The 12,965-nt window shown below is 32.8% G+C and overlaps 1 protein-coding gene across 1 annotated transcript; it reads right to left on the reverse strand.

The window, feature by feature from the left end:
* Positions 1 to 3,281: 3,281 nt before the first annotated feature.
* Positions 3,282 to 12,722, reverse strand: LOC109791327 (ABC transporter B family member 2). The gene is made up of 12 exons (XM_020350616.3): positions 12,102 to 12,722; positions 11,714 to 11,768; positions 11,448 to 11,623; positions 9,453 to 9,653; positions 8,844 to 9,103; positions 7,705 to 8,245; positions 6,935 to 7,314; positions 5,692 to 6,107; positions 5,094 to 5,335; positions 4,761 to 5,008; positions 4,247 to 4,659; positions 3,282 to 4,040 (listed from the first exon to the last, which is right to left on the reverse strand). The coding sequence occupies exons 1-12, from the start codon at positions 12,351 to 12,353 to the stop codon at positions 3,493 to 3,495; spliced, it is 3,732 nt and encodes a 1,243-aa protein (XP_020206205.1). The 5' UTR covers positions 12,354 to 12,722; the 3' UTR covers positions 3,282 to 3,492.
* Between the last annotated feature and the right edge of the window lie 243 nt (positions 12,723 to 12,965).

Consider the following 12,965-nt stretch of genomic DNA (forward strand, 5'->3'; position numbering starts at 1 on the left):
AAAAAAAAAAGAATGTAATATACGGTCAAATTTTTGATCGGCTGCTGTTGAAAAAGCATAAGTGAGACCGAATTCCTTATAGACATGCTCAATAGGCTGCTCAGACCCCACCAATATAATTAATACAAAAATACGAGACCACTTGTATGATAGAATATTAGAATTTGAATTGAGAGAAAATTATTTAAAATAAAAAATTCCATGTGTAAAAATAATAACTTCTAAAGTATTACAGACTTTTAAACCGTCTTCAGACTTCAGTGTCATAATTTTTATGTGGTTAATTACTGTTTAGGTAGTTGACTATATGCACCAAAGTCATACAAAAACTTGTTACTATTAAAATATAAGCAGTTTTGACTTATTGTATGTCAAATTTATTTTTATCTGTGGGTCGGGTATCTCAATCTATTTACTTAGAGATTAATCCTGTTGCGATATTGTGAAAGTTGCTCTAACGAGTTTTTTTTTTTTTTTTTTTTTTTCACTGAAGATCAAATATGAATTTTTGCTAAATAGATCATTCGTCAACTAATTGTTGTTGGATGACATCCATATGCATTTATCAAATATTTCAGATATGATATTATTCTGTTAAAACCAAGGAGTTTCATTGTGGTTTTTCAGAGTTAAGAACAAGATTAATGACGTGAATTAATGTCATGTATAATAATCAATTTTATATTAGAATATTAGTTTTTAAGAATTAGAAAATAATTAAGAGATAATTTATGGAAACATAGTTATGTTAAGTAAATTATTTTGATTAATTTACAAATGCCTCGTCTTAATTAGAATTCTATTTAGGTTTAGATACACCTACGTTAAGCCATTCTTGATTATATTGATAGTATAAATCTATGGCATCCATATTAACAGTTCTATTTCGTCGTCAGACAAAGTTTATATTAATAGGAGCAAGTCTAACAATCAACCATTATTAGTATATGATTATTTTTTTTCCATAATGACGATAAAATAATTTTGTTGACCTAGAAGTTTTTGTGAGAGTATTTATTGTTTTCTTTTTGTTTCATTAGAAAAGGAGGCTGAAAAAGGAAAAGTCAAACATGCAAATCATGGTAATGTAGAATATTTGAGGACATGTTGCAATTGATTGAGTTTTTTGGCCTCTATATATGCAATAAGTGAAGCAAAAGATAACAACTTAACATATCCTTACGTACGGTGTGCTTAAAGTTGGATTATTTGGCCACATAGAGAGGTTCTCGGGTGGTTATGGGTGAGTGGAAATTTAGATAGAGATGGTAGGTTTGATATACCAAAAGAAGTTGAATAATTCAATACTCAAAAGTAAATTATGCTTGAGTTTTCTAATTTTCTTTTGACCCTTTCCATTGTTTATCTTTGTTGGAGTTGCAAATTTGGCCACTGCAATTTTACTTGGATGTTATTAATATACCAATGGTAAAGACTAAATTTACAATTACACATGGTTTGTTTTTTCTACGTGTGCCTACCACCCAAATTGGGCCGTAGGAAACCACAATAAATTTGTTTATTCTATTACCACTCGACTCAACGAAATATAGAGTAACCAAACGAAATGATGTGAAGAAATAAATTAAATTGGAGTGGTGGTGTGTGTGTCTAGGGACTTTCCAAAGAGGGTAACCCAAGTGTGGACCATTCAGTTATGTGGGACACTCATATAGTCTGGAATTGTGCAGTGGAGACGAATGTTTTGGGCTAGTGAAGTAAGAGGTAACACATAAATTGTAGCTCACAAGAAAGGGGTGCATTTGTGAAGTGTGTTTTGAATATTAAAATGCGTGATAACAAAAATGTTCAAGTGTTACTGAAATTATATACCCAAAACAAATGTAGGTTAAAATAAAAATTTTGTTCTTATATTTATCATATATATATATATATATATATATATACATATATATATATATATATATATATATATATGAGAATAGATTCAGTTATCAATAACTTATGTTTTACATTAAATTTCAACGATTTAATTGTTGAATTTAAAATTTTTAATACATAGATTAATTTTGAAAGTTTTAAAAGAATTTAAAAATTATTTGATACTTTATTTCATTAATTCAAATGGAAGGATAATTATAAAATCATTTTATACATTGATTTGAATTAATGAAATGTAGTATTAAATGATTTTTAATTTTTTTTTAAATTTGCATAATTGATCTATGTATTAAAAACTTTATATTTAACGGTTAGGTCGTTGAAATTTAATGTAAAACATGAATTATTGAATGAAGTAAATTTAAATAGACTTATTTTTGGAATAAACAAATCACTCTCTCTAAAAAGAAATGTGCTTCTTTTATAAGTCTTCAATATAGAATTTTATATCATTTTTATATCAAACCAATATTGTCAAATATTATTGTGTTAAATTAATTCTTATATTTTTTAAAATAAAATAACCATCACTGTTTTACTTTAAGTTCTACTTAAATTTCTGTTTTACTTTTAAGTTCTAGATATAATTTTTCTTTTCAAATAAATCACTGTACGCAACTTAATTTTCTGACTCAATCCATCAATACAACTGATTTGCAAATATAGATTTACATTTTAGGCTCTATATGAAGAGAAATCTAACATTAGTGTAACTTTAATAAATACAACTGATTTGCAAACAATTTTTTATATAAGGACCAAAATACAAATTTTTTTCGCTTAGGAACTATAAAAAAAAAAAAAAAAAAACATCAGATACAAGAAGTAAATTTATTATTCAACAAAAAATGTATTAAAAACTACAAGAAATTTTACACAGAACCTAAACTCAACACAGGCTACAATTTTTTTTTATATTACCTATAACTATTATAAAGATAATACTTAATTTTTGTGTACACATTTACTTTAACATTTTTATCCCTTAATAATATTATATTTGTTAATTATTAAAGGGTAAAATTTGAAAGCAAAATAAATGTTACACAGTTTTTTTTTAAAACAAAGTAACAGTTTAGTTTTTTTTTCACTCTTTCTGCTTTTCTTTTTTACTCTTTTCTTATTTTATTTTTTTATTTTTTAAACACAGAGGCATGTAATGCCTCATTTCCTCTAGTTCTTATAACAATATTTTATAACACTTTTTTCTCTTTACCTCTTTTTATTACATCGTTGTATTTCTTTTTTCTCTTCCTATTTCTCATCGTCGTAAAATACATTGTACAATCTTATTCTTTAAATACGATTTCTCTACACTTAAAAGGTTATATGATCTCCACTACTCTTTTCTCTCTTTCAAACTATGAGGTGATGCCTAATTAAAGAGAATCAATTATGAACTAAATACAAGAAGCCATTTTACACTTTCACAGCACTTACAAACTTATATATAGTATGAAATTATTTCGATCCGACATCAGCTTCCCAATCCACATCATTCTCTATAACTGTTTGTGGGGGAAAAACTAAAAAAAATACAAAATTACAGTATAAAAAATCCATGTTCCTTTGTTCTGTTCTTCCATTATGCTATAATTGATGGTGTTGTTGTTGAAGGTTGACTAATTTATAGTATGCTCCATTTTTATTCTCTATAAGACTTGAATGAGTCCCTTGCTCAATTATCTTTCCATCCTGTAAAACTGAGATTTGGTCTGCATTTCTTATAGTGGATAGCCTATGTGCCACCATAATTGTTGTTCTATTCTGCATTAATCTGTCCAATGCCTGCTGCACCACACGCTCTGACTCCACATCAAGTGCACTAGTGGCTTCATCCAGTAGCAAGATTTCAGGGTTCTTTAGAACTGCTCTTGCTATGGCTACCCTTTGTCTTTGGCCACCAGAAAGTTGCACTCCTCGTTCACCTACTTTGGTGGAGTATCCCTCAGGAAGACCACTGATGAAGCTATGAGCATTGGCTAGCTTAGCTGCTTCAATCACTTCTGAATCAGATGCACCCTCCTTTCCATAAAGTATGTTTTCATAAATTGATGTTGCAAAAAGAGCTGGTTCTTGTTGCACAAGACCAATGTGTTTCCTGAGAGATTTCAGATTAAGTCTTGTGATGTCTTTTCCTGTAAAAATTTGATTTATCATTGTTAGAAGAATGTTACACATTGCTTATGCATGCAAATGTGGGCCATAAGCCATCTCTAGAATGATTGATTATGCATGCAAATGCATGGTCATTTTTCTTTTGAAAACTTATCAAATGATGCTCTTTACTTTTGCACTAGTGATGTATTGGACGAATAAAGTATTGTTAGCTCATATATCTTACCATCAATTAGCACCCTTCCGGATGTTGGATCATAGAATCTGAGTATAAGGGAGATCACAGAGCTTTTACCAGAACCACTTTGCCCCACTAAGGCAACACTCTTGCCTGCAGGAACTCTTAGATTGAAATCCTTGAAAATAATTACATCTGGCCTTGAAGGGTAGCTGAAATTGATTCTTTTGAGCTCAATGGTTCCCTCCACTGTCTTCAACTCTTCTCCAACATCACCTGTTATTCCTGATTTTCTATCCATCACTTCAAAAACTGACGCAACCATTTGATTCCCTTTCAGAAGGTCTGGCGCCAGGGCCAAAGTCTCCCCCATAGCCAGTGCTGTCACTATCAAAACCATAAATGACTTCATAATTGATTTAAAGCTAGCAAGCTCCTTCTCCATCAAAACAGATCCATACCTGCAAAAGGATACACTCTCAGCACTAAGACAACCACCCTTTGGTGCGACATTTATCATATAAGTAACCTATGTATGACAGAATGAAGTTAAAGCATCTACCACAAGGCAAGGCCATATGACGAGAAAATAAAGAACTGGGAAATGCCATAGAATATGCCAGCAATTTGGCCTCGTTGAAACGAGCGTTTTGAGGGATCAACAAGCTCATTAGCATAAAGGTCAAGGACCTTTTCTTCAGAACAAAATGCAGCAACAGTGCGTATATTGCTCACAGCCTCCCCAGCCAGCATGTTGGCTTTTAGATATGCCTTGCTCAAGTTGCCACCATAGCCTTTCATAAAAAGTTTCTGAAATGATTGTAGGGAAGTGTTAAAATGCAAACAAATATATCAGTTCCTTAATGTTGAAATGTGGAGCAAGAAGGAACCTCACCTCACTTATATGACCACTAATGATCAAAGGATATGTGGCTATGACAACAAGTGTTATTCTCCAGTTCAAGATGAAGGCAATAATAAATGAAGCAACAACCAAACCAATGTTCTGTAACAGAATTGTTGATCGATCAACAACTATAGTCCGTAATAACGTTGCATCAGTCTCTAATTGCGATGAAAGCATAGAACTTGTGTTGTTTGTATCATCAAACCAGCCAATTTCGTTCTTCAAAATAGCTACAGCCAGATGAACAAAGAAGTTAAGTGAGTGAGAGATCACCAAGTTTGAGGTGATAGCTATGCATTTTTTTCAGAAAAAAGACAATGTATCGAATACTGAAACTGCAAATGCACCTTTACAATAGAATTCATTAGAAGATGGATTGATGAATAATATTGATCATGAACACTCTGAATCCTAAAAATTTGTAACACAACATATGCATAACTATTTACAAAATAGAGGATTTTTTTTAGTAGATACATTCACATGTTGTGTAAAATTGATAGGAGTAAGACTTGAAAGGAAACATTTCATTGCAAGATAAGTGTACTTGTGATAGAGAAAGTAATAATCAATTGATCAAAATTACCAGAAAACATCATTTCTCTCACGCGAAGAGTAAGCCGCTCTCCCATGATTCCAAAAGAAAGATGTTCAATGGCATGGACAGTGATAGTTATAACTGCTGCTCCACAGAAGAGGAAAGCAATTTTTTTCACTTCGCGACATGTTGTGTCCCAGTCCATATAGTATGATACAAGTGCATGAGAAATTCCAAGGGCAAAAAGTGGCATCTGTGCTCCAGCAACAAATGCACATAAGGTCCCAAAAACCCCATAAAACCAGTCTGGACCAACCATAGAATACAGTCTTGCTGCTGAAACATGCCTTTTCTTGCTTGCATTTTCTGGTTCATCAGCACAAACCCGGCCAGCCTCTTTATCTGATCGAAAACTACCACCAAGGCTTGTTGTTGTACGGGATAATTCTCTTGAGTAGGTTATACTACAATCACAAGATTTATATAATCATAAGCAGCATTTAATGGATTTGTTACCAAGTAGGCAGCAAAGGTAAATGATAAAAGACACGATAGCTGCCTGCAGAAACATTCAACTGCGTAGAGAAGCTAGAGGTTTCTAATATTAGATTTCTCCATTTTAGTCACTTAACTAAACACAAAAGTTAGACTATAGTCTACAGTCTAACTTTTAAAATAAGTTGCGCACCATAGTCTCCCTCATCCTAACTATTGAAGTACCTTTTAAAGGTATATTTGAGTATTTTTTTCTAAAAACACTTCTTTGCAGAAAAAATATGAAGAAAAATGAAATAAACTTTTCCATAAGTTAAAATTAGCTTATGCTTATTTGTAATATTTTGAAGAAACTATATGAGAGAGTTTGTACAAATTTACTTATGAAGAAATATATTTCATTTTTCCTTCCTATTTTTTCCTCCTAGAAGTATTTCTGAAGAAGTTTACACAAACATTTCCAAAATTATTTTAATTATAATGGATTAATATTAAACAATAATTAAAATGTTATTCAATTATCATTAATCGATAATTATGTTTCGGTTACAAACGTTATGGGTCATTTACCTAGTAGCCTGTCGAGAGGTACAAGAGAATTATATCCCATTATGGTAATAAACACACACCAACTCAATTCTCTAACTCAGGATCATTTACTCTCTTTCTAAGGTGACTTTTATAGATTCAAGAATGAATTCAGGTCAGTATTCTTTATCCTTCCAATTACATACTTTCATATAAACGTGCTGTAATTTCTGTGATATGTTTATTTATAACTATTTTCTATCAGTACCTTGGTTGGCGTCCCAAGCTAGGACCAATTGATGGGAGGCGCTGCACAGAAGCTGCCTCCTGGAGTTGAACAAGAGATGCATATACACTAGTTGGGTTGGACATGAGCTCTTCATGGTTACCAGTTTCCACAATCTTCCCTCCCTGGACAACAGCTATAACGTCTGCATTTCTAATGGTGGAGAGTCTGTGTGCCACTACAACAGTTGTTCTCCCTACCATCACACGATCCAGAGCCTCCTGTACACTCTTCTCAGACTCTGCATCCAGAGCACTGGTTGCTTCATCCAACAAAAGGATTGATGGATTCTTCACGATTGCACGAGATATTGCAATCCTTTGCTTTTGCCCTCCTGATAGTTGTATCCCCCTCTCACCAACCTGAAAAAATGATTGAGCATCACCTCTTAAGGTATTAGAATTTGGACCCCACTTATATACTCTATTTTTGCTCTACAAAAATATGAGATCTCCAACACTTTACACCAAATATAGACATTTTATAGAATTGATCATCTGTGCATAGTTTAATAACGGTCCCATAAGGCCAAACGGGTGGCTCAATTATAGGCACTTAGAGTTTAGGTTTGGACTTAACTCATCCCCAAAAATTAGTTCAATAAATAAGAGTTATCCTCTACTTCACTCTATTTTGATTATATTACTTGTCATGTGAAATCTCCAAACATAAGGAAAAGAAGAAGTCCACTATAATTTACTGTTATATATGTAGAAACCTTTTAAGGATTATGCATAAATCAAATATGTTACCTGAGTTTCTAGTCTTTCAGGAAGATTGTTAACGAAACTCTGAGCATCTGAAAGCTTCACAGCACGTTTTAGTTCTTCAAGAGTGGCATCATCTTTTCCATAAAGTATGTTCTCCTTGATGCTCGTAGCAAAAAGGGCTGGTTCTTGATTAACCAGCCCAATTTGCTGCCTAAGCCATTTGAGATCAAGTTCCCTGATCTCATTCCTGTCTAATAGTATCTGACCAGAAAGTGGTTCATAGAAGCGTTCAATCAATGATATGACAGTGCTCTTTCCAGAACCACTTCCTCCCACAAGGGCTACAATTTTCCCTGATGGAATGTCAAGACACAGGTTGTTGAATATTGCTACATCTGGACGAGATGGGTAACTGAAACACACATTCTTAAACTGAATATGACCCTCCAATTTGCCTAACTTGCGACCAGTTTTTGAGCTACTTTTGCTCACCGTGTCCCTCTCTATCATCTCAAAAATTGGATAAGCTGCTGCCTTTGCTCGGATGAATGCAGATATATCTGGTGCTGCTTGCCCAAGTGACCTGAGAAACAAAACATGACCTTCTTACATATCTTAATTTAGAAAAGAAACACAATAATCTCAACACAAGAAATACAACCTTAAACCACTTAGATACAACACAAGTGCAATGTCAATTATAGTTTGGTTGAATTAACAATTTCCACGGAATGTCATGTAATATATTGAGGAAGAAAGAATATATGATTAAAATTAGAGTAAATAGTCTATGTACGAATAATATAAAGGGTTAATCAGAAAGTGTTATGTACCGTAAGTTTGTTGACTATCACAATATTTACTTTAAAACTTATATGATTTCTGATTGGTTAAGGGTGAAATTAAACTCTTAAGCTTAAAAGTAGAAATTCTAATAGTATTATACTAGATATGTAATTTATTATAGTGAAGAACTGCAAAAACGAACTATCATTGAATATCAATGTATCTGCCTAATCTATCCCTACATTGCATGTGGCCAATTCTGTATGAAGTTAAAACCAAAAAAAGTATACAACTTATTCTATCATGCAGAAGTATTATCAGCTTTCACAGTATGCCTTGTAAAAACACAATGAAATGGCTTGGACACAATATGAGAAAAGTTAGGATGGGCTTACAGGCCAGCGATGACAACATTGAGCATGGTAGTGAAAGACTCGCCTCCATTGGCAATATTCTTATGAACAACAATACTGGTGAACCAAACAAGCAAAGCCCACGATAGAAAAAGGACACAATGCATTGAGCCCAGGCCCAGGCCCTTTGCCAAACCTGCTTTTCTACCGTTTACGTAAGTTTTCATGAGTGCAGCTTTATATGATCTTACTGCTCTTTCTTCTCCGGCAAATGCTTGAACAGTTCTAACATTTCCTATCACCTGAAGCCCACAAAAAGCAAAACACAGTCACGTACATCAAATAATTTATGGTTCATGTATAAAAGAACTAGCAACACATTATTGTTTATTACTAGGGGTTGAAATTCATGTAAATAAGATAGAATCCTTATTTTGTTAAATTTACTGCCAGATAAATTTCAATTATTGTAAAAATGTGTCAAATAATATAATATATAGTGTTGTTAGCATTCTTTAATGAACTTCGGCAACACACTAAAATACTAAATAATTCAAAGTTCAAACCACAGTTAGCAAGATTTACCTTTGATTAATTATGCACAAGAAAGTAGAAGACAGTTCTGCATTTTGTTAAATATGAGTTAATTACCTCTTCAGCAATTTCACCAGCCCTCACATAGGCTTTTCTCACTTTTGCAATAAGCCCAATTGTGACATATGCATAAAGACCTCCAGCAAGGGCAATCAAGGGGACAATTGAAAGTGTCACTAGACTGATCTGCCACACTCTAACAAATCCAATAACAAAGCCCGCTATAAATCGGCTTATGTAGTGCATGAAGTTCCCTACCTGCAAATACCAATCTTCAACTATGATCTATCTTTCTAGAAAAGTTAATAGCATAGCATGCTGTCTCACAAATTCAATTATTTTCAGTTGCATAATATTGTTAATAGAATAAGCAATACATGTACACAGAATATAAATATAAACTTTCATTCAATCACAAACTAAAATATACAGTAAATTTGGCTTTTTATAATAATTATTTTAAAATCATAAAAAAAATAAATTCGATTTACTGTGCAATAGCTAGTGCACTAATATATGTTTATTACACTTTTATAATTATGATTTAACATGATGCAATCAACTAATCATATACTGTCACACTATTAATATGATTTTTTACTTATTTATTATAAAAATCAACCCCTTAATTACTATAAACTGTAACTAGTACTTTGTGGTTAAATTACATTATAAAAAAAATGTTTTATATTGTCACTACACCTCCTACATTCTCTTATAATTAATTAGCAAATGTTAAGAAGGTACAGTATAATGATATGTTATCTGTTAATGAATAAATGTTGAATCCTTCCATTCCCTTGTTAAAACATAACCAAAAAACATGGTGGATTATTTGAAATGGTTTTGTAACTGAATGTTTTGGTTCTTGCTACGTGTTTGCTGACTGGTCTCACATCTGGTAGATACCTACTCATAACTGCATGCATGCTCGAGTAAGTGCATTTCATAGAAGGCACATGCAGCTTAGCTAAAAAGCGCAAAACCTTAAAAACAACGCAACCATCTCGACCAGACCTATAAATGCTTATCCAATGCATTAACATCACACTGTTCGAGTCTCATATGACAATGCTGTCAGAAGCAAAGCAGAGGCAGAACAAGAAGAAGGGAAGAACATAATTAACCATAAAAAATGTCAACAGTTATAGTAATTGTTTTACCGCTTCAAGTGAGAGTCCCCAACGACTGCATGCGCGTGCAAGCGAAAGACCATTTAATATATACTCCTATTTGAATGTTTTGCATTATATTTTTAAAATTTTCAAATTAATAGTTTAAAAATTAAAAATATATTTTACATTTTCTTCCTTTAGTAATTAAATTTGAATTATTTCATATAAATTTCTGAAATTGTATGGAAGGTTTACATCCACCATTATATATATTTATTGAAAAGGTTGTTTCTCCTCTTTCTTTTGCTAGACTATCTGGTGATTTTACTTACCTCTATAGTCCATATCCATTAAAAATAAAGGTCTCTTTCATTGTCCGTCAGGAGATTTAATATTTACAAAAGTATTATAATGTAAAGAAAAATTATGTGCAAAAAATGTTACTAGTATTTATTTTCTTGCTTGGGGAACCACCATAAATTAATTGACGGGCAAAAGTGGAGGGCACATTACCAGAAAAGGTGATGGGGGCAATTAATGAAAACAATTTAAGTGGAAAGATTGAACAGACAGAAGGAAAACCGAAAGAGGTTGAAATTGAATTGAATTTAACCAGGAGGGCATGTTTGTCTTTACACAATGTTTTGATATGATAGATCCAAAAAAAACGTGGAAGCACACGAAATATTGCTTCAAATGTATTCCTTCCAAACTTTGAATACTACTACTGTATAAGAAAACAAAAAAATTATATGATGGATTAAAATATATATATATATATAAGGAGTACTTATTCTTTTTTATTTTAATATTAAATCTCAATAAAAGTCAATTCAAAAAATTATTTTAAATAAAATTAAATAATAGTACTGTATTAACTAATTTTCTTAGTATGATATTGATTTTTTTTCTTATAGTCAGGAGAGTAAATGCATACCTTCTCAGATAGTGCATCTTGAACAATAATAATGTCACTGGTAATGGCAGAGATGACTTCTCCTGTTGAAGCCTCTGTATCAAAAAGGCTTATATCTTGATTCAACATTGACTTCAAATAAGCCATTCTCATCTTTGCAGCTTGACGTTCCCCGGTGTGCATCCAGCAAGCCACCTCTATATAATCAATCCAACAGCAACATATATTTTAAAACTAAAATTAACAAATAAAATCAAGTTAACACATGTGATTTTCTACTTTCATACCTGTCCAAGATGAAAACAATATTGCTATACTTAGATACACAAAATCCAACGAGTACTGCAAAATTGCAAACAATTAACCACATTAGAACATGCAGCTTAATAGGAGAATGTACTGAATTTCTTGGTCGAGTCCAAATTACCCTAACCTCCCATATAATTTTTTTCTTTCATGAACATATTTTACCTGATATTTCAAATTGTCAACTATAAACTAATCTGATTTAAGACCGTGACTTTCATAGGTCATGTATTATTTTAACACGGATGGAAATATATCATAGGAGCACCAGACCCACATAGGTTATTTGATAGAAAGCATCATGCATGGCATAGCTAGTTTAGAAGTTAAATTAGGAAGAAGCCAAGAGAAAAGGTTGTGAGTAAAAACCTTTGCAACTTTGTGAGAGGCTTCCTTGGGGAAAAGATAGGCCAAGCCTATGACATTGATCAACTTTCCAAAGAAGATAAAGAAAACGGGAACAGAAGCGCCATGTACACATGCCCCAACAGATCCAACGGCCATTAAGACATAGTCATAGAAGTCAGCAAAAGAGAAGAGTTTGAGCAAAGAAACTTTGTGTTCCTTTTTGCTCTTGGATTCAATGGCCGAGTCACCGGAGAAGGTACCCCGGTCTGACATTTTGGCCTGAAAAAGAGAGGAAAAGGAACAAACTAAACAACCCTTGACAGAAAAAAGCTAGTGATAGCTAACACTAACACTACAAGGTGCCTGCAACTGCAATGTACGTTGGTTGCAAAGGCAAAAAGTGAAGATGAGAAGGGAAAAGAGGGAGGTGGGCACGTTGTGATTTTGATTGTAGTGTTGGGGTTAGGAATATGGGGCAGGAGGTGGTGGATGTGTCATAATATACAAGGTAGAAAAGAAGATGGAATATTTATTACTCCTATCAACAAAGATTAGATAGAATGCGAGGTTCACATTCAAGTTATTGTTAAGCTAGTCATAATAACCTTAAACCATGTACCCCAAAGGAAAAGAAAAATACCAAGCTTCTGTGTTTTGCGTATTGTTTAATGTCTTACGGTTACTATATACTCTTTCTTTGGTCATTGCGTGACTTGTTCATACACTGATGAGCTGTGACTTTTGCAGCTACCCCATAGAAACACAGTATCTCTCTCTCTCTGCATTAAATTGCACTTTGAGTTGTTGAAGTTTGCTACATATATGCACAGGCTCCAATATGTTGAATCAGTGGCTTGTGTTAGTCGGTGACAAGCACTTACTCTC

This window comes from Cajanus cajan, chromosome 11 (assembly GCF_000230855.2).
Source record: "Cajanus cajan strain Asha chromosome 11, NIPB_CcT2T_4, whole genome shotgun sequence".
NCBI classification, from domain to species: Eukaryota; Viridiplantae; Streptophyta; class Magnoliopsida; order Fabales; family Fabaceae; genus Cajanus; species Cajanus cajan.

What these genes read in the sequence shown, in the direction of transcription:
- LOC109791327 (XM_020350616.3), bottom strand. Translation starts at nt 12,353, where the DNA reads ATGTCAGACCGGGGTACCTTCTCCGGTGACTCGGCCATTGAATCCAAG. An exon ending in CCTCTCACAAAGTTGCAAAG is followed by an intron (nt 11,769 to 12,101) that starts GTTTTTACTCAC and finishes GCAATTTTGCAG; the next exon opens with TACTCGTTGGATTTTGTGTA. An exon ending in GAGAGAAATGATGTTTTCTG is followed by an intron (nt 5,336 to 5,691) that starts GTAATTTTGATC and finishes ATCTGGCTGTAG; the next exon opens with CTATTTTGAAGAACGAAATT.